Raw genomic sequence first — 20,305 nt, forward strand, 5'->3', positions numbered from 1 at the left:
CCTGCCCTTGCTTTTGTGACTTTGTGCCAGTCACCTGCTATTGGCAGGCACAGAGATGGGATTGCTGCTTTCCTTCCACATCATCTTCCTTGGTTTGCTTTTCCCCCATCCTGGCTGTTGGTTTATATCAGCTCCTGTTACTCCTACCAGGTCTAGGAGAGATTGAGGTGATGTCTCTCATCTATACCTGCTCACTGGGATCCCAACCCTTTCCTGGGCATTCCAGAGCTATCTAGAGGAGGTAATATAACTCTGTGGCTGGGTTATGTAGAGAGCTTTCACAATGCATAAGGGGGCTGTGCTTAGGTTTAGAGCAAGATCACACAGAGGTGTAGGTCCATTCCTGACCCCGCCACTGCTCCATGCATTAGCAGATAATGTTTCCTGTAGTTGGGTTTTCTCTAAGTGGGATGGAGATTTCCAGGAGGGCTCAGACTGACCTTCTGTATCCCTCCCTCACAGCAGTAAAGGGCCCGGGCGAACTGTGGAGCTGTCGGTGGAACAGTCAGACCTGCGGGGCAGATGTCGGCCGTCATACGGATCCCAGGTTGGAGGCCAGACTTTTTACAACAGTGAATACGGGGAGCTGTCAGAACACTCTGAGGACGGCAGCTGCACCCCACCCGGAGAGGGGGCCAGTCCCTCCACTCTCCACACTTCCTTCTTCTCCGAGCAGTACTAATGGCACCAGGCCCTGGAGGCACCCTGCCAAGTCATCCTCTCTCTCACACTCTGGGCACATCATCAGGGTCGCTCAGAGCTTCCCCTTCAACCTACATCCAACCACAGCAGCAAACCCACTCCAAACAGATGGGGATCACCATCGGAACCACAGCGTGATGGTCAACGCAGCACCTCCAGCTGCAACTTCTCTTTGCTGGGACTGGAGTGAATGCCTTGCTGATTCCTCGGGTTTCTTTTATTTCCGTAGCTCAAACAGATTCATTCTGCTGGCAATTGTGTGCCTGTGTTCAGCACTACAGCACCTTCTGCCTAGCATTCAGCCTCCGCTCAGATCTGCTTCCCATTCAGAAAGCCCATTTCAGGTCAGATATAAATAGATCTGTCTTAGTCTCAAGTTTCTTCCTGGTGTGCAGCCTGAATGTTTTTCCCTGGATCGCTTCCTCCTCCTCTCCTCATGATGTCAGCTGCTGAATTGCAGAGCAGAATCAAAGGCAAGAAATCCCTGGTGGTATTAGCAGCAAGAGCAGGACATTCTGAAGAAGTGTACAGAGAGATCCCAAGGGGTCTTTGTAAAGGTTCGTGCACACTTCATTCTGGGTAGGTGCCAGCGTACACCCAGCCTCTCTGTCTCCTCTGCAAGCAACACCCATGCCCCTCTCGTCTCTGCTGGAGGAGGACCTGCCCCTCTGCCTTATCACAGGGATTTTTTAGCCATTTCAGCACAGCCATCAGAGCGTCAGCTGATGGCCGAAGTCTTCCCAGTGAGATGAACAGCAACTCTTTTTGCAGGCCCTGTGTGAAGCAGGGCTTTATATTCTTTGTGCTGGGAGCTCTGTGCTCACAGGTCTGCTGCTCTTGCCTTCCGCTTCTCCCAGAGCAGCACTGAGATCATCTGTTGTTCGAATGAGAAATTAAAGCAAAGCTGTGTTAATTTCAGCTGGCTTCTAAACATAGAGTGAAAATGTGTTGTTTGCTGAAAGGAAAAGGATATAAGTGTAAGGGAGTGAAATGTTTATTTTCAAGCTGCTGTGAGGGTTTTGGAAACAACGGAAGGAACAAAGCTCCAGCAGTGAGGTGCCCTGGGCTGCATCCCCTGGTGTGCTGGCATTGCTGAGCACACACAGGATTGGATTACCCCTGGCTGGAGCACAAGCCCTAATTCTCCTGGATGGACTACCGTGACCCTTCCTGTTGCCCTGGCTCAGAGGAGGCACTCTCTGCCCCATAGGCTCTTCTCCAGTTTCTGTTGCAGAGCTGCCAGTGCAATGCAGCTGTCTCTGGAGGACTGAAAAACATTTATTTGCTGAGGAACCATCTCATCACTTGGGCCTTTTGTTTCTAAAAGATACCACATGAATTCAGGCTTTGGGGAACCTCCACAGCCCCTCTCAACAGATTTCTGTGCCGCTGCCTCGCTGCTTTCCACATACTTCTTTCCATCCTGTTCATAATCCAAGAGCTCAGCCACAGAGCCGTTACATCATCACCAGAGGAGTCTGGGTGCAGAAGCTGTCTGAACAGCTTGTCGTTTTCTCTTCTCCCACATGCTGGTGGCTGGCAGAGCTCCTTGCACAGGGGTATCTCAGCACTGGGGAGTTTCTGCGTGCAGGCCACACCTCTGCATAGAGGCAAGAGTTTGGACTTTGAAAATGGTGTCTTCACAAGATGTCAGATTCTATCACATGTACCATTTTCCAAAACTGTATTTCACTTACAGAAGGTATTATGTGTTTCCTGATGTGAGTCGTTATTGGTGACTGTCCCAAATCTTAATTATAGTTATCTGTGAAGTGTAATAGGGGAGATTTATTTAGCTCATGGGAAAAGCATGGCTGTCATTCAGATTCCCTCAGTCTGCAGAGCGCCCAATGTTCCCCTCCCATCCCATGTCAGCAGGAGGACATGGCCGTGATTTCCATGGCAATTAGAGGCACAGAACTAGACCAACTGGAGCCAAGCTGGCTCAGGACATAAAATTTGAAACTGTGTGTGACAATTGATTCCCCAACTTCTACTGATGTCCCCCAAAGTTGCCAGGAATTTAAGCATCTTTAAGTAATTGTTATGACTCAGTAAGAATGCTTCTGGCAGGAGATGCAGGACTCAGGCCAGGGAAGCAGGACAGCCAGCAGGGTGCGGGCCAGGCCAAATTCTCCTGCCCTCATCTTGCCCTGTTTCTTTTTTATCGGTGGTTCCCTTGGCAGAAGAAAAGCTGTGCCCTGTGCTGGGGGTTCATGCAGGTGGAAGGTGACAGACTGCAGAGCTAAATTCAGGCTGCTCTCTTGGTGATGTGCAGCCACAGAAATACCTTTCTCTTGTTTCCAGCCCTTCATAAACAATTCTCTGCTTGGAAACAATGCCCCAGCTGACAGGAGGCTCAATAGATGTCTGTGAATTAACAATTGGAAAGCAGAATTCCAAAGTAGCTGCAAACGAGGGTTAAAAACATACTAGCAAAGCCAGGCACTTGCAGGGCACTGGCAGAGTTCTGCAGCACAGATGAGATGGAGGCATCCACGCATGCTGGCACTCAGCACTCCTGATCTGTCAGCGCTCCCAGCCTGCTGGGACAGCTGCACTGGGGCTTTAGGTTCCATGGAAATTGCTCACGAGCATCACTGTAGAGACGTGTTACTTCATTAGAGCCATTGTTAAAGATCCCCTGCTTCATGCCAGGGAAAGTGCTGAAGTGACATCTGATTCTAAACGTTCAAATGATTCAGCCCCATAGGAGTTTATTATCTATTTTACACCTTCTTGAGGTGCGTGGGGGGAAGAATCAGATCCTATTGTATCAGTGCCAACAGCCTTGCATGAACGACACAGCTTAACACAAGCATGTGCTGCTCTTTAGACGCTCCAGTGGTGAATAACAACAGTAGTGTCAGATACTGAAGAGCTGTTGAACATTTGTACTTTCGGTCTCTTAAAACAATACTGAAATGGGAACGTACAAACCTGACACTCTTCCCCACACTCTTGCATTATTTTTGGCATTTTTTTACAGTCTTCAGATAAGAGCACAAAAAGAAGCGGATTTGTTCTGGTTTGAGATGAGGCAGTGGTGCTGTGGAAGGACAAACAAGAAGAAAATATTTCGCTTTCTAAAAGCCAGGTTTGATGTTTGTGCCTGCACGGTGCACAGTGCACGGTTTGGTTTTGTTTGGGCCTTTTACTGGAATTCACAGCTGAAGCTATTTATCGTCTCTTCTTTCAAAATGACCATTCTGGGTCCACACTACAAAGGTATTGGTATTGAGAGGACATTCCTCCTTCATGAAGACAAAGCATCTAATTCCCTACTTAGGAACACACATGCGTCTCTGGAGAAAAACCTGTGTATCAAGTACCACTTCATTTATATCACAGTATTTTAGCCTGGTACCTGTTGTTGCTGCAGCAGCATTGGATGTTTCCATGGGCTGCCCTCCAAACAAGTAGCTTACAGCATGGGTTGTGCGTGAGTACAGCAATGTGGTTTGTGTGTGTTGTGGGTGAGTGCTTGGGTGTTGCATGTGCGAGTCTTTCCTACTGGTGAGTGTATGTGAGTTCTCATAGCTCCTGTTGAGTCCTGTGTCTGGAAGCTGACTGTTATATATCAAACCAGTTAGAACACTGCTTTCTTTCCTCTCCTCCTATCGTACTCGTTATCCTTTGTCATTAAGAGTTTTGTTGTAATATCTAAATGTGAACATGAATAAAGTCATAACTGGCACCGTGCTCTGCTTTGTGGAGGCCGCTGCCCACGGGTGCTGCTGGGCCCGGCTGCAGCCAGCCAGCCCCATACAATTAACTTCATTCTGGCATTATTATTTTTATTTTTATTTTTGCATCGCTTTGCATGCGCCACATCCTTGAGGAAACAGCTGGGCTTTGTGGCATTTCCATCCAGGATGAAACTCAGCCTTTCCTCATGACGACACCGGACACACGTTGGGTAAGCTGCTGAAAGGACCAGACCCTTGGCCCTGCTGCCATCTCTCCCAGCCCTGCTGAGCTCCCCAGGGCACTGCACCTCGCCCTGTGGACCCTCTTGTGGGGCAGGAAAATCATGGCGTGGCCAAAGTCTCCTGGAACAGCCATGGGAGCGAAGCTATAGGGCATGTGGGGACTGGGTCTGAGGGAAGTGCTCTGCACCCAGTCCCAAGGGAGCACTGGATGCCATGCAGATGGCTGTGTGGCTGCTGCATGCTGCACCTCAGCACAAGAACGGGGACGTTGTGTCCCTGCAGCAGCCATCACCAGGCACCAGGATGGAGCGTGGTTGGACAAGGGAACTGAGGAGGCTGGGGCTGCATGGCCCCTCAGTCCACTTTGCTGTTTGAGTCTATCATCACACATGTAGTTAGGTAATGTGCTGGGAGCCTGGCCAGCAAAGGCCTTGTTCCTCAGTGCTTGGAGGTCCTTCTGAGGATACTGATGCAGTAAAAGCAAAGAATCTGAGACTCCTAGTGCTCTTGTTACCTTTGTGCAGGGGACAAGGATCATGGAAACACAGAACACCAGACCAGGTTGCTCTAAACTTTGTGCTAAACCTGGCTTCGGATCCCTTCAGCCGTTGGATCCCTGCACAGCTCCTCTGGGCAGCCTGTGCCAGGGCCTCACTGCCCTCACTGTGTTTCCTCCTTGAATTTAAAGCCATCATCCCTGGCCCTGTCACTACACTCCCTAATGGTGTCCTCCCCAGCTTTCTCATAGGCCCCTATTAGGCAGTAATCACAGGAAGAAGGGAACCGATAGTCAGTAAGAACTGCGCTCAAGCATTGCATGCCAGTATTTATGGGCTGGCACAGGGATGCTATGGGGAAAGGGAGGTGGCTCTAGAAGGTGTCCTGATGCCAGGTTGCTGCCCCCTGTGCCAGCAGCCCTCCGGTTGCTCCTCTAGCTGGGGGGAAAGGTTTGCTGCAATGTTGCACGGCTGTTGTGACATGTGGCTCCTTGCCCAACATTTACCAACAACAGCAAAAAACAAAACAAAACAAAGGGGAAACAGAACATTGGAACATTCAGCTGCTGCTTCATAAACACTTCCTGGATTGCACTGACATTTCTACAGAGCTTTTCATAAGCAGATCTCAGAGGATTTTGCAGCACCACAGGCCTGTAGCACATCCCGCAGCTCAGCCGCAGCCTGGCGGGCAGTCCTGCCTTCCTCAGCACCGACATGGGGCTCTCCGAGGGCAGGCTCAGCCCTGCTGCTCGCAGCTAAATGAGGTAAACAGAATGAGCTTTCAGGGTGTTATCTTACATGCATGTGTGGCTACGTGCATCCCAAAGGGATGTGCCACAACACCTCCAAAGGGAACAGCACAGTGAGATGCTGAAGGGAAGCACAGCTCTTATCGGAGCAGCTGGGAAGTCACCAGGGAGACTGTATCTCAGAAGAACAGCAGCACGGTTATTTGTTCAGAAATTTAGAACATATCTTAACCCAAAACCCCGCAGCCTGCATCTTCTTAGCCATAAATAATTTTCAGATAATTTGTCTTTCAAAACCTGCAAAGGCTGTTGTGTTCTTTTGTTCCTTTCCTGGTCACAGAGAAGCTCAAACCCTTTGTAAGAATGATGGTGAAGTGTCACGCATCGCATCCTGCTACACGGCATCTCAAAGGATCTGTATTCATTAACATCTCAGTGTTAGTAACATTTCCCATTTTAGCACGCTGAAAATAAGTAACTCTAAATGAGGCAGCGGCGGCTACATCCTGACACAGGAGCCGTGCTGCTGCTGTTGGGCCGGCCTTTTAGCACCAGACGTGCTGCCTAAACCCAGCCCCAAACACTGCACCATTCACACGTGCTTTTAAACCCCCTTGCGCGTTTCCGATGGCCAACGCCGTTGACCTGGTATCTGCGCTGAGGAGCCGTGAGATGCAGTGTCTGTCCCTAATGCTGGTTCCAACACTGTAAGCACTCCCTGCGGCACCATCGAGCAGACCAACACCGCTCCGGAGGTTCTTTGGGGCAGCCCCGAACCAGGGCCGGACCCCACACCTCCACGCCACGGTCACCCTCCCGCGCCCTGCCGCGCCCGGAGTGACGTCACCCGCACAGGCCACGCCCCCACAGTCGATCCCACATTGTGGGGGCGTGGCTTCCCTCAGTCCCGCCTCTCGCCCTCGTGGCGCCGGGTGGGGCGTAGCGCGCCTGCGCAGTGCGGGCCGCGCCAGGCTGCAGTCGAGGCGCCGGGAGCGGAACGCGGTGCGGCCGCTTCGGAACCGAGCCGGGCATGGAGAGGCGGCCCTCGGCCGGGGCGGGCAGCGGGGCGTGCGGCGTGGCCGAGCCCGAGTGCTGAGGGGTGGCGGCGCCTCCTCGGAGTCGTGCGCTGCGAAGGAGCCGCCGCCTCCTCCTCCTCCCTCTGGCTGGCGCGGGCTGCGAGCGGGATGAGCGCGGGGCCCTGAGCGGCCGCCGGAGCGCCCCGAGCTCTCGCAGCCTCCCCGGGCCGGCGGACCGCGCTCTGCCGGGACCTGCCGCCGCTTCCCTGGCTCCTCCCATGGCATGAGCCCGGGCTCTCCTCCCCTCGCCGCCCGCTCGCGGTCTCTCTCCTTTCCTGGGCTGTCAGATGGGATAACGCGCTCCCGCCGGGAGGCGAAGATGGGCCCGCGCTGGGCTCGGCGGCGGCGGAGCGGCGGCGGCTCCGCGCTGCTGCTGCTGCTGGGGCACTGCTGGCTGTGGGCGGCCGGCGCCGACGACAACGGCAGCCAGCTGTCGTATTACACGGCCCTCATCAACGTGACGGTGCTGAGCCCCGAGCGGGGCGGCCCCACGCTGCTCCGGATCGACCGCGGCCGCTACGGGCAGGATTCGCCCAAGGTGGAGGTGAAGGGCCTGCTGGTGACCCCGGTGCCCATCAACGGAGGTAACGGCCCCGCGCCGCGCCGTGCGGGTGGCCGGGGGAGCCGGGAGCGGAGGAGGTGGCCGAAGGGGAGCGGCAAAACCGCGCTCCGGGACGGGGCTGCGGCCGGAAAGCCGCGTGCTGCGGCTGCGTGCGGTGCGTGCGTGGGTCAGGGATGCCTGCCGAGCTGTTGGTTGAGCTGTTGGATGTCCGCCCCTGAACGCGGCCCGGTCCGTGGCGCTGAGCGCTGGGCAGCACTTCCACACGAGTGCTGTTGCTGCGGAGTGCGGCCGATGCCCGTTGGTTGCTTTCTGATAAATATCGGCCTTTATGATGCGTGAACTTAAACAAGAGTGGTTTTGATCATTGAGCGTCTTGATTTTTGGTCTGAAATGAGAGCGGGCACTCGGTCACAGCGGTGCGGTTTAATTGCATCTTATTTTTGAGAACCATCCGTGATGCTGTGCCCAAACTGCTGTCCTCCAGAAATGGCCCCGGATGGATCTCAGTGCTCTCAGCCTCTCTCTGGGCAGCAGCCTCTGAATAATGCATTCCGTGAGGCAATGTAATCAATTAAAACCAGTCTGCGAGCGGTGAATATTAAGAGCGTTTTTGCTTGGTTTTGTTTTGCTGTGTTTTCCTGAAGAGCTCTGCTGTATTATTAAAGCCCCTTGAGGATTTAACAAATCAAGGTCAGGACAATATGTTGATGCTCTTTCAGCATCTAGCAGCCTCCTGTCTGCTCCTCCTGCGCACGAGGCAGCTGTGCAGCGCACACGCTTGCTGGTTTCATTGAAGCTCTGTTTCGTTTGCTTTACAAAGTGTTAATTAGAACTTATTAAAATAGCATGCTTGTGGGGAAGGCTGGAGAAACAAATCTTGGTGCAAGCTGGCTGCCGAAGGATTTTCTTCTGTATCTTAAATCCTGCCCTTTGCAGTGGTTTTGGCCGTCTGTCTCCAGATGCGCTCAACCTTTCATTTTCTCTGCTCCCTGATGTTCCTCACTTAAACACACACTGCTGTGTGAGGTCAGCAGGCTGTCCTGGAAGCTCTGGGCACGTCACAGTTATCCCAAGGGGTGTTTGGGAGCAGGGTCAGCTCTGCTGCCTTTTCTCGTGCAGGGTGTTGAACCACTTGATTTCTTTAGCAGATGCTTTATTGGTCAAAAAACGAATTTCTGGCATTAATTACTGTTTAGTTTTCCCCTATAGCTTTTTCTGGTCTCTTCCAGCACGGTCTTCACTTAAGTGTGATTCAAGCATTGAGGGTGGCGGACAGCATTCTCACCAGAAGCAGTGAGAGCAGAGCTGAGCACGATGCTCTGCATACTTTGAGGAGCATTTCCTACTTTGCTGTTGAAGTGTAACATGGTGAACAGTTTGAGTGGGGAAAGCACAGCAGAGAGATCACAGAGCTGCAGACCTGAATTCTGTGGGTTCGAAATGTTGCAGTTGTCAAAACTTTGCCCTGGGTTGTTGGGAGGTGTTCTCCTTCCGTGTGTCAACAGAAGGCACTTAAAACAAACACTGCAGTGGCGGTCTTCCTGCAAGGCTGTTCTGAATTGTTCTGCACAGATGGCCATACAGGGGGCATTTTATTTTAATTCTGCTGAGAGGCTTCACGTGGTTTAAAAGCCTTGTGTTTAGTAGGAAAGAGGCTGGAGTACGTTATGCTTTTAGTTAAGATGCTCCTGAAGACTTGAGAGCCTTGTGATTGTATTCTGCTTTATTATATTTGGCTCTGATAGCAGTGCAGTGCTGCTGTCTGCGACTGCTATAATGCCTTTTTATCAGCCAGTCTGTATTAGTATAGCACTTGTTTGCAATGTATTTGTTGTAATAGCACTTAACACAAGCAGCCTCTGCGGCTGGAGCAGTAGTGCTCTGCCCAGTGCTCCCAGTGGCTGCAGCTGCCTGGTGATGCCATGACTTAGTGTTGGTCTCAGGCACTGACCCACCGTGGGCCACTGCTTGGGATTTCTGTGCATGCAAGTTGGCACCCAGCTGTTACAATTGAAACATCTTAAATGTCCCGTTCCATGTGCTGTGTTCGCATCCTTTACCTGCAGGCAAAGACGTGAGTTTACCAGCTTAGGGCTGGGGTCAGCAGCTGTGTGTGTAATGCATGGCCTGGGGGTGGAGCGCTGTGCTCTGTGGTGGTGGTCAGCTCACGTTCTTGAACACGCCTGTTGCTTTATGTTTAATTATTGAAGTCATTGCTCTCTTTGATTACCTGTCCTTCAAATGTCAGTACACAATAAATTCAGTCACCTGTTCCTTTTTCAGGATCTCTTACACTGAATTCACCATGATTAGGCTAAAACACGTACCAAAGCTTTCCCTGTGCCTTTTATAGACCCTCAGATAAAATGGAAAGGAGAAAACTGTCTTAGGGAAAGGTGGAGGTAGGGGACAGATGCTTGAGGTGACAAATGAGGGGTACAGCTCATGCACAGTGCCATTGAGTTTTGTAAGTGTGTGGTCCAAGCAGAGTTTAGCTGTGGGAGGTTTGGAATGGCAGTTTCAATTGCAGAACTTTGGGTAATATTTGGGCACAATTTGGTGTTTCTGGAATCCAAAACTGAACTTCGGGAAAATGCAGCAAACAAATGCATCAAAAAGTGCAGGTTGGTGGAGGGACAGTGTTGTGCCATGTGTCTGTCCTTTGCCCCTCATCTCAGTGTCCAGCTTAATTCATAGTCCTTGAGTGATGACAAATCTGGTGGTTTTCTGAGTTTATAGCTGTAACTGTGGTACACTTACAGAGCTAACAAGATTAAATCTTAACTATTACAGCACTGCCTGCTACCCTGATTTTCTTTTGTTTAGCTGAAACGAGATTACCCTGGTTCAAAGAGTTCCTCCTGGTGCTAAAGCCAAGTATAGCCAGGGCAATTAGGTAGCATGGCTCTCAGCAGTGAGGTGTTGCCCTGTGTCACCCTTTGGTGCAACTTAGAAAAAGCAGGAATTGCAGCTGGCGTGGGTGAGGACCCAATTAGTAATAACAGAAGTACTAACGTGTTGAAAGAAAATACTGTTTAATGTGCACAATTGGATAGAAAGCCGTCCTTGAAAGCAGGATGGATCAGTGCTGCTATGCTGCTTTGAGTTTCCCAGCTGAATTCCTTTCCTGGGAGCTCCAGTTGTACAGCACAAAGAGGGATGTGGTGCTCTGAGGCGTGCTGTGCTCAGGTGTGCCGTGCAAGCAGGGCTGTGTGCTGCTCCATCCTTTGTGCTGCCTCTGCCGGGTGTGGTGCAGCTCTGAAGGTCAGAGAGGGAAAGGATTTCTGAGTGCTCAGCTGAGAGCAGCTCTGGTGACTGCTGCTGGTCTGAGAGAATGGAGCGTTAGCTGAGAGGTGATCGATCGGGGTATCTGACCTGAAAAAGGGAGCGGGGGAGAAAAGCGTAATGCAATGCAGTTAGTGGGCTGTGGGATGCTGGCACTGCTCTTTTTGTGTGGGAAGGAGGCAAAGCCTTGCTCACAGGAGGTGCTGTGGCCTCGGTGCCATGCTTGGATCAGGGGGTGTGCAGTGTAAGTGTGGGGCACAGGGAGCGGCGTGCAGAGCGCTAATATGGAGCCTTTGTTGGTCTGGAGCTGAGATGCTTGCTTCATTTTTTGCCACCACAAAATGGTTCTGTCTCTTATAGGGGAATGCTAAAGGGCCTGGTAAGCAATTGGAAGGGATGAGGAGGACCACAGAGGGTGGTAACACACTGGAACGGGTTCCCCAAGGAGGCTGTGGATGCCCCATCCCTGGAGGCACTCAAGGCCAGGCTGGATGTGGCTCTGGGTAGCCTGGTGACTTTGCACTTAGCAGGGGGGTTGAAACTAGATGATGATTGTGGTCCTTTTCAACCCATTCTATGATTCTCTGACCAGCAGGCTGCCACTTCAGTGTAAAGTCAGTTTTTTGACACTGTGTGCATGATGCTTAGACACAAAGAAAAGAAGGACGGAGTCGGTCCCTTATATTTCAGGTTGGTAGGACAGAAGAATGGCTATAGGGAAGCAGCTTTCTGTAAACTTGTATTTTCTGCTGTTGTGAAATTGAGTGATTTCTGATCATATCTTTTTATATACACTTGTGTTCTTTTAGAATAGCTCTGATATAATCTGAAGTCTCTTTTCATTCCGGCACAGTCACCATCCAGGATTTGCAAGTCTGAGTCTCATCCTCATTGAACCTTGGACAGTGGAGTATAGGTAGTGCAGTGGTGGGGAGCTATTGCTGGTGGCTCTTAATGGCAGCATTTGCTCATCCATCCCTTATGGGGCCAATAGAGGTACTCCTGTACCAGCTGCCAGTGCTGGGTGTGGGGCAGATGTGCTGCTGTAGCAGCCAGCAGTGCTGCAGGGCTGGGCGCTGTTGGCAGGCCAGAGCAGGAAGAGCTATCTGCAGTTGTTCCTGTGTTTTGTTTAGTTAAAAGCAGAAGGATTGCTTAACGTTTGTGTGGGGTAAATAGGATGCTGACCTGGAGAGAAGCACGTTGTGTCTCTGTATTAAATCTCCAGTAAGCTGCAGGCTCATCAATCCCAACCATATTTTCCTTCACGGTTTTGTGTTACTTACATAGGGCTAAAGCAGTGTTGGGACACGCTGCATCACGCCACCAGAAGTAATGCTGTGCGTGTTGCTGTGCAGCTGGATGCTCACGTATCGGCACATCTCAGCTCCTAATCCTGTTGGTCCAACAGCATTTTGTAGCTCTGCCCGCTGCTGCGAGAAGCTTTCATCTCTACTGTAGTGGAAAATCTGTGCTACTTTTCCCACAGAGGCTGTTTGCTGTCTCATGCCACGTTCTCTGTCAGTGTTTAAATTTGTACAGCTCAAACTTGGGAGTTTATAGTGCCTTTGCAGGGCTTTATGGAGCTGAGCTTTTTCAGAAGCTTCCTCCATTTCAAGATGCTCTTCCATTCTAGCGAATAACCCGCTATCTCGGTTACTTGGTGTGCCTTGAACACAACTGCACTGAAGCAAACCTTTTGCTATCCATAGGCATACTGCTCTTCATCCTGCCATACTGGATCTCCTGGCTGTAGCATCCACTCTGAGTTGGTGCTGAAGAACTTGCTTCTTAGAAAGGAAAATTGTATGGGGTGCTTCTGTATCACTCTAGGGAACTGTAGCAGTTTTCAGAGCTACTACCCAGATGAATTGTATGTCTGAGGTTTCACTATTTGTCCCATCCATCTTCAGTAGCCAAGGGTGCTTTTACTCGTGGCATTTGAAAGGGTAAATACTTGTGCATTACAAGTTGCTGTTGGCTCTGACTTACTGGAAAACCATTCTCCACCTTGCACTCTGTGCCTTTTGTACATAGATCTGTGTGGGCTTTGGCTGCTCCAGGATACATTACATCAAAAAGGACCAAAAAAAAAAAGTCTTTGTATGCTGTTGGGCTCAGATGCAGCATTTGCCAACCCTGTTACTTCTCCTTTGTAGCACCCATACCCATTTAGCAACAGGAACACATCGTGTTTGCCGGCAAAGCTTGCAGTGTAAGAGCTGGCATTGGCTGCTGCTCTCATCCTTGCAGCAGCATGCACACAGCAGATAACTGCTCTGAAATCTTCTTGTTTAGTTACTCTTCCCACTGCAGGGATGTCTGTGATTGCATTAGAAAGGAAAAAAAAAAGTTATGCTGCCCAGAATGACTGATAAACTGCTGCTGGTAGGTGCCTGCAGCACATGACCCATATCCCTGTGTTTCTCAGCCTGCAGGCAGGTATTGATTCAAATGGAAATTCATTGTTCTCGCTGCACTGGGCTTAAAAATAGTGTCTGTTGGTGAGCCTAATTCTTGGACGTATGGTTACAGATTCAGTGGTGAGATCGAGCTTTATAAAGGAGACTTTTTTTTTTTTAACCTTAGGAATGTAGTTAGCATTGGGCTGTATTAACCTGAGGGCAGCAGCTTCCTAGTGCACAACCATAAATTCAGCGTCATTTTCTTCTCTCTTGCCTGTTGGAGCAAATTGCCATTTGTCTGAATGTGCATCCAACTCCTCCAGTTGCAGATCGCCTGGGCTGTGACCCTCGGACGCGTTTCCAAGTCCCTCCCAACACCAAGCAGTGGATCGCTTTGCTGCAGCGAGGGAACTGTACCTTCCGAGAGAAAATCCTGCGGGCAGCTTCACACAATGCCACCGCCGTGGTCATCTACAACAATATATCCAGCGAGGAGCCCGTCACCATGACTCATCAAGGTAAATATGTGCAGGCTCTTCCACTGCCGTGTTCGGTCACATAAACTGTCGCTGAAGCGCACGGATGATGCTATGGGAAGCAGCCCCTGCTCTAATGATGTAAATGATACATGTCTTCGGTGAAGTAAGCCAGTGATTGTGGAAGAGAGTATTTTGGTTTGGTGTATCCAGTGAGGAGTGCTTCTGCAGAGGGGAGATGGGTGTCAGGGTGTAAGGAAAAACCTGCAGGACCGCAGCAGTCAGCACTTTTAACCTTGCTGAAATGGAGAGCAGACGTGGTACAACATCAGGCCTGACATTCTGCCGAGCAGGACTGGGGAGCTCCTGTAGTAGGGTGTCTCCATCTGGCTGTCCACGATGCGGGCTTTCGAACACTAGGTCCAAATCTGAGCTTGCACACTTGTATGCAACACTTCAGAGAGTTCTCTTCCTGTGATGAATCTTTGTTGATTCCTGTATGGTGCTCAAGGCTTAGTGATTCGGGGTGCAGTTGTCCGATGGTCTGATTCTAGAGCACTTAACATTGCTGATCTAGAACAGTGTCTCTGGTTTTCTTCTGGATTCTACTTTTTTTGTGATCTATTAATGTAAAAATTATGCCATTACTGCTGAATTAGTGTAGCAGGGTGGGTCTTTCATACTTAAAGTAAATCTATGATTATAAATGATTGCTCAGAGTAGTTCTAATGATGGCAGTTTGGTTTTCCTAGGTTTTCTCACTTCACAATTACTCAGCCTAATCAGAAAGGGATATTTCTGTGTTTGCTGACTTGCATGTTGTTTGTTTTCCCAGAGGTTTTCAGTTTTCTTTCTGTAAGTGCAGGGTGTTACTTGGTATCTGGAATTTGAGTGATGTTCTCCATATTGTCACACAAGTAGAATTCTTCTGTGTAAAGAGGTGCTATGGTTGTGCATCTCTTTCCCTCTCTCCATCCAGACATCATATATGGAAATGCCTTGTGGCTTCTGGTTCGGGATGGTCTGTCCTTCCCAGTTCTGTCCACCACAGGTGTTTTTTGGGGAGGTTTTGACCTCTGTGTGGCAATCCTGAGGCTGTTGACATACTATTTCTAACTCATGTATCCTCATAGACCTTTCTGCAGGTACTTTGCAAGCAAAAAGTCCCTCCTCCAGAGCCTCCAGCTCTGGTCTTTCTTTGAAGTACCTGTATGAAGGTCTGCAGTCTCGTGTTAGCAATTTGTGCCTTATCCTGTGTCTCAGAATGTTGTATCATGGCAGTTAATTCCAAGTATTTGCCCATGACAGGTTTCCCGTTTGCCCAGTGGCACAGCTGCCCAGGGAGGCAGGAGGGTCACCGTCCCTGGAGGTTCCAGAACATGGAGATGTGGCACTGAGGGATGTGGTCACTGGCATGGTGGGGCTGGAGGGGGTTGGGTTTGATGATCTTAGAGATCTTTTCCATCCATAACAGTTGTGTGATTCTGTGTTCAAGCTAACGTTGTGTGTAGAGTACTGACACACGGCCTCCTTAAAAAAAGATGCATTCTTCACAGCATAATTGTGCAACTGTCTTATGATGTCTGCATTCATGGCTGTCTATTTTCTTCCCACAGATAAAAATAGGCCTTACATCACTTTGTATCTCTGCACCGTAGTTCTTATACTGTTAGGTGCAGAGCCTTGGGAGTATTCTGTCTTCGTGGTCGAGCAGAGAGGAAAACAGCAGGTGCTGATAGCACAGCCGGAGAGCTGCTTGCTTCCCCACTTTGATCTTTGCATAATTTCCAAATGTCAGCTTTAGCAATGTTTGTGCTAAAAATAATGAAAATATTATATAGATTTACATATGCTGCCCGTCTTGAACCTGCAGGGAGGTGATTCTGTATGAAAACAGCTCAGTAAGCAGTTCTCAGCAATGGGATTAATATTTTATCCAAGTTATTTTATGCTTGAACACACATTTAAAAATGTTAATCTTGTGGAAATTTGTTCTTACTCAACATATGGCTTAACAGAATATAAATTCCTTCTGGTGGCCAGATAGCAGCTATCACTCTTAAATCAGGCTTTCATCACCATATTGATTGTATAGTTTCTTTTACTAGCATCAAAATTGGGTTTTTCTGCGTCCACTAAGTCTCTGTCCCTTCAGGTTGAGGTTGAAAGGAGGTATTGACTTGAAGGAGTTGGTAAAACTTCCAGTAAATGTTTCTGCTGATCTCTTTGCAACATTTTCTTTGTCTGTATCCTTGTGTGCATTACTGTTCACTTGTAAAATAGACCAACTTGACTTATTCTTGCAGATGTCCTTCACTTAGGCTGGCAGAGGACACCTTTTCCCAGCACAGGTTATGTTGGGCTGTGATATCATTGGCAGGAAGGCAGTTTTATGAGTGGTTTTGCCTGCTACTTCTAATAGAAGTTAGAACAAATATTGTCTGATGTAGAAAGAGCTGATGTGGTGGAGAAAATATTTAGTAGCTGACTCCTTGATAATCAATGATGGGAATAGGAAGGAAATGCATGTAAAAGAGCTTTTTAATTCTTTCTGATTCTCCATGTGATGGAGACAACCCTATTAAAGCACAGAACAGTTAAAATTTATCATGAACTCTATTAACATCCAGATTTTTATCTGGGTTTATAGAAAAGAATACAAGCTACAGAAGCCTCTAAAATTAAAAAGTCATACTCAGAATTTACGTAACAGATATAAACAAAAAAGATCAACAAGCAGAAAAGAAAGCATTGCAGTAAAGTTGCTGGATTCCAAAAGGTAGAGTTTATCAGTGCTAGAGAAATTTCTTGGAACTACTTAAACAGCTCCTGCTAGGATGCCTTGTTGAGAGAATTTACCTGAAACTGCTAAATCTTCTACAGCCTGGAGCACAAAGTTGCAGGCATCTCATCAGGTAAATCTATTGCACTGCTGGACTTTCAATCCACAGCTCAAAATTTCATTGTGTTACAGTTTTGTTCTTGCTCTCAGTTTTTCTCCCTGAAATATTAGTGTACGAAACAGGAAAAACAACTCATTGTATTTGGAGATTTAAAAGAAAGGATAAGTGATCTGCAGTAGTTTCACTGTAGTTGCGTGTCTTTGATCATTTCATATTGTTAATTGTTCACACATGAACAATTGAAACTAATTGAAACTAATTGAAAACTGTGGAACATACATCAACAACAACAGTTGATCTGTTTCCTGGAGGTGTATCGGGAAAATCTGTCATGCAGTAGATGGAGTTGTCTGACGCTTTGCAGGATGTGGGGAGAGGTGTTGGAACACACACTGTGCCATGGGGAAACAAACCTTTCCTCAAGGCGAGGCAGGGAAATCTCTGCACAAAGCTCAGTGCTTTGCAGAACTTCCTCTTCCCTGTGTTCCTGCATGTTACACACCTCATTCACAGCTGGAATAACACAAGTTGGGCTCGTTTTTCCTTATCCAGCTGAAAGGGTAATTAGTTCTGTGACTGCAAAATGGCCCGTGGGACCATTAATGACTGTAAGTAATTACCTTTTTTTTTTTTTTCCTTAGCCAGAGTCTGTGCTCAAGCAGCAGAGTAGTTCTCGAAGTCCATGGATGCTATGGAATCACATTTGTACATAAACCTATGAATTTGCTGTTTGCTAAGTTCAAAGACTCTTTGTAGCATCCTTGGGTGCAGTTCTGTCACCACATGTCCTGTGGGATTGCTGGGCTTGTTTGGAAACACTGTCCAGATGGATGGATCTGTATTGAAGCTGTTTGCGGACAGAAGAAAATAGCAGACCCTGACAGACTGCTCTTATTAGAAATCCCTGCGTTTTCTGGTTCCAACATACATCAGTGGGAATAGAGAATGCTATCCAGGAAAAACAAAATGAAGGACGCCTACAACTTCCATTACAAAATACAGGAATACAGAGAGTTTTAAATATCAAAATCCAAGTATGTCTTCATTGATGGATGGGCCTGCAAGGTCTGCATTAATATTTTTTCATCAGTCAAAAATATGAGTGTAATCCGTGTTTGGGTGTTAAATGCAGGTCTAAGGTAACAATTTCTGGATGTTGTTCCAGAAGCACAGGTGAAGACAATCAGTTTTCAGTTAAGCATTAAGTGTCTTCAGAAACTCCCTTCTGGGTGCATCTTGGGCTTAGTGGGAGGATCTTAATTCTTTTAGTAGTGCTACATGTCTTAAGGTATGTAAAAAACAAGGTGCTATCTGGGTGAGGTTGACAAAGAGGAAATGATGGAATCATAGAACCATTAAGGTTGGAGAGGACCACTAAAATCGTGTCCAACTGTCAACCCACCCCCACCATGCCACCAACCACGTCCCTCAGTGTCACATCTTCCCTTTTCTTGGCAAAGGATCCGCGGTGAGATCCAAGCACAGTGCTTTTCTTCACCCACCAACGCTGTGTTGATTCCTGGGGAGTCGGTGGGTGTCCCTTGGCTATGATGGGGTGCTCTGGGCTGTGGCAGAGGCAGGTGAGATTAGGACACGGCTAAGCTTGAGGAAATGCAGTGCCACAGCTCCACCATCTTGTGTCTGTGGTGTTTGGACTTGGGAATAAAACAGGATGATTTGTGATGGTTTGGATTTTATGCAGATTTATCCTTAGGAAGCCTCTCACTGAGTGTCAGAACAGAGCAACTGGGTTATGGAATCACGTATCAGCAGCTGAATTGTGAATGCAGCCCAACAGCTTTGTCAGTGGATCCTGCCGTGTAGCTCCCCTTTATGAACTGCAGGGCATAGCAGATTGTAGGGCTGATCTCCAAGTATGACAGCAACGTTGTACCGAAGCACAGTTTGTTGTTCAGTGCAGGAGGATGAGCACGGGGAGGCTTGTTCCCACTTCTAAGATTGATTTTTTTTTTTTAACATGTAATGAGTTAGCACAACAAGAACCTGATTGGGTTCTGTTTGTTTGGAAGTTAATTCTGTGACGCCCATCTTTGGAAAGCTGCTCTTGCCCTTCCTGGCTTTCTGATTACATGCCTCAATCATATGCTGCTCCGGAAGGAGCAGAGCTCAGAACTCCCACACTGCTGTTAGCAGTGCACGCTGCCGTTCGCTGCCATGCCTTGGGCCATGGTTAGGTGTTATAGTCCAGTGTCCTCTCTTACCATGGCAGAATCAATCCCCTGAAGTTTCCTTTTGCTGCAATCAGAGTTTTGTCTGTTCTGCAGGCATAACTTCACTGCATTTCTGTTGCAATTCATTGGCGCCTGGTCCTCGCTGGGCTTGAATATCTGCTGCTTTGTTGTCCTGAGGAGGCAGTCAGAATTCAAGTCTTGGCCTCAGGCACAATTGTTTGTTGGGTTGTTCTGCAGAAGTCTGTATAGCAAAGAGACTTGTGATTTCTGGAAATATCTGCTCAGTGTTTGGGGGCAGGTGGTGGTTCTGCAGGTTGTGTTTAACCAACGCACCCCATCAAAACGTGGCTTTTAGCTCACAGTTTCCTATGCTGCTGTCATTTACTATTTTCTCACAGTAGTGTTGGAACATCTGTTCTGGTGTCTGACACTGTGTAAATCAGATATCCCGCAGTAAATGTTTACATATATAGTCAAGAATTCAATGCTTACCGTGTTATAAAGACAACAGGAAGAAAAATGCTTTGAGATGCTGTTTGGTCTCATTTTAAAATGGATGCCTGTTGGCATTAAGTTCTTGCCTTGTTTAGAACTGAGAACTGACAAATACTATGGTTTTGTTTATGCTTTCAGAAGTATTTGATTTGGGCCATCTCAGACAACATATTACCATTGCAGTGGTGCTGCTGCTCTGGATGTGCTCTTCCTTTCTGATTAGATCAAAATAAAAACCTGTGCAGCTCGACCTGTGTTAATCACTCTGTCCATATGCCAAGACTCTTCTTTTTGCTGTCTGCTTTTACAAAGACTGTTTTAGAATACAAGACTTCATTCTTACAATGAATTTCTGGTTTGTATCAGGCTAAAATTCTAAAATACCTGAAGTATTTGTGTGTTCCCCATTGTTGGTAAGTACTGTGGAACTGATGTGCATACTCAGAGCCCACCTTGTCTAGCAGTGCAGATGTAGAGTTATTTTCATTGTGATGAGGTTGATTTTCTAACATAGATATAAGCCTGAGCTTGGAAGTGTCACCCTTAAATGAGCAGTATGACCTTTCTGTGACTATCAGCATATCCCTTTGTGTCAACTTTGTCATTACTTTCTGCTTTTCTTTAATTGCTTTTCCTCTGACTTGTAGTTGGATTCCTTGTTCCTGCTTTTCATTTATTTCTGATGGTGTGTTCATTTGTTCTATTTTATTTATTTGGTGGCTGGGGGGCCGCCCTTTCCACGTGTCCTTTGCTGTCTTCAACGCAATGTCCTCTCCTTCCCTGTTCTCCATCTCAGTGCAGATGTCTTCAGGGACATTCAAAAAATTCCCACTCAGTCTCTCAGAGCTTCATTAATAACAACAGTGCTTGTTTTGTGTTTCCTGTTTCCTCCTTTAATGTTTGGTGGGCCCCCAAATTCTATTATTGCTGGCTGGTGAGTTCTCAGAGTTGTGTTAATTTCCACAGTTGTCATCTTTCTTGCAGATGGGATTTTTTAGATAACCTTCTCTGACAGCTGTATTCTATTCCTT

The 20,305-nt window shown here is 48.1% G+C and overlaps 2 protein-coding genes across 4 annotated transcripts in view; both read left to right on the forward strand.

Annotated features, from left to right (window-relative positions):
- FLT4 (fms related receptor tyrosine kinase 4) overlaps positions 1 to 3,873 on the forward strand; it is a 46,529-nt gene extending 42,656 nt beyond the window's left edge. Inside the window, exon 30 of one of the 2 annotated variants that reach the window (XM_048960690.1) lies at positions 463 to 3,873. In XM_048960690.1, coding sequence (XP_048816647.1) covers positions 463 to 682 — 220 coding nt within the window. In that variant the 3' untranslated portion in view covers positions 683 to 3,873. The remainder of the gene's footprint in view (positions 1 to 462) is intronic. The other variant, XM_048960691.1, reaches the window with a different exon arrangement.
- A 2,951-nt stretch (positions 3,874 to 6,824) lies between these two features.
- Positions 6,825 to 20,305, forward strand: part of RNF130 (ring finger protein 130) — a 39,730-nt gene continuing 26,249 nt past the window's right edge. The window contains exons 1-2 of one of the 2 annotated variants that reach the window (XM_048960440.1): positions 6,825 to 7,543; positions 13,532 to 13,726. In XM_048960440.1, coding sequence (XP_048816397.1) covers positions 7,183 to 7,543; positions 13,532 to 13,726 — 556 coding nt within the window. In that variant the 5' untranslated portion in view covers positions 6,825 to 7,182. The remainder of the gene's footprint in view (positions 7,544 to 13,531; positions 13,727 to 20,305) is intronic. The other variant, XM_048960439.1, reaches the window with a different exon arrangement.

The sequence above is a fragment of the Lagopus muta genome, chromosome 14 (assembly GCF_023343835.1).
Source record: "Lagopus muta isolate bLagMut1 chromosome 14, bLagMut1 primary, whole genome shotgun sequence".
In the NCBI taxonomy this organism is placed as follows: domain Eukaryota; kingdom Metazoa; phylum Chordata; class Aves; order Galliformes; family Phasianidae; genus Lagopus; species Lagopus muta.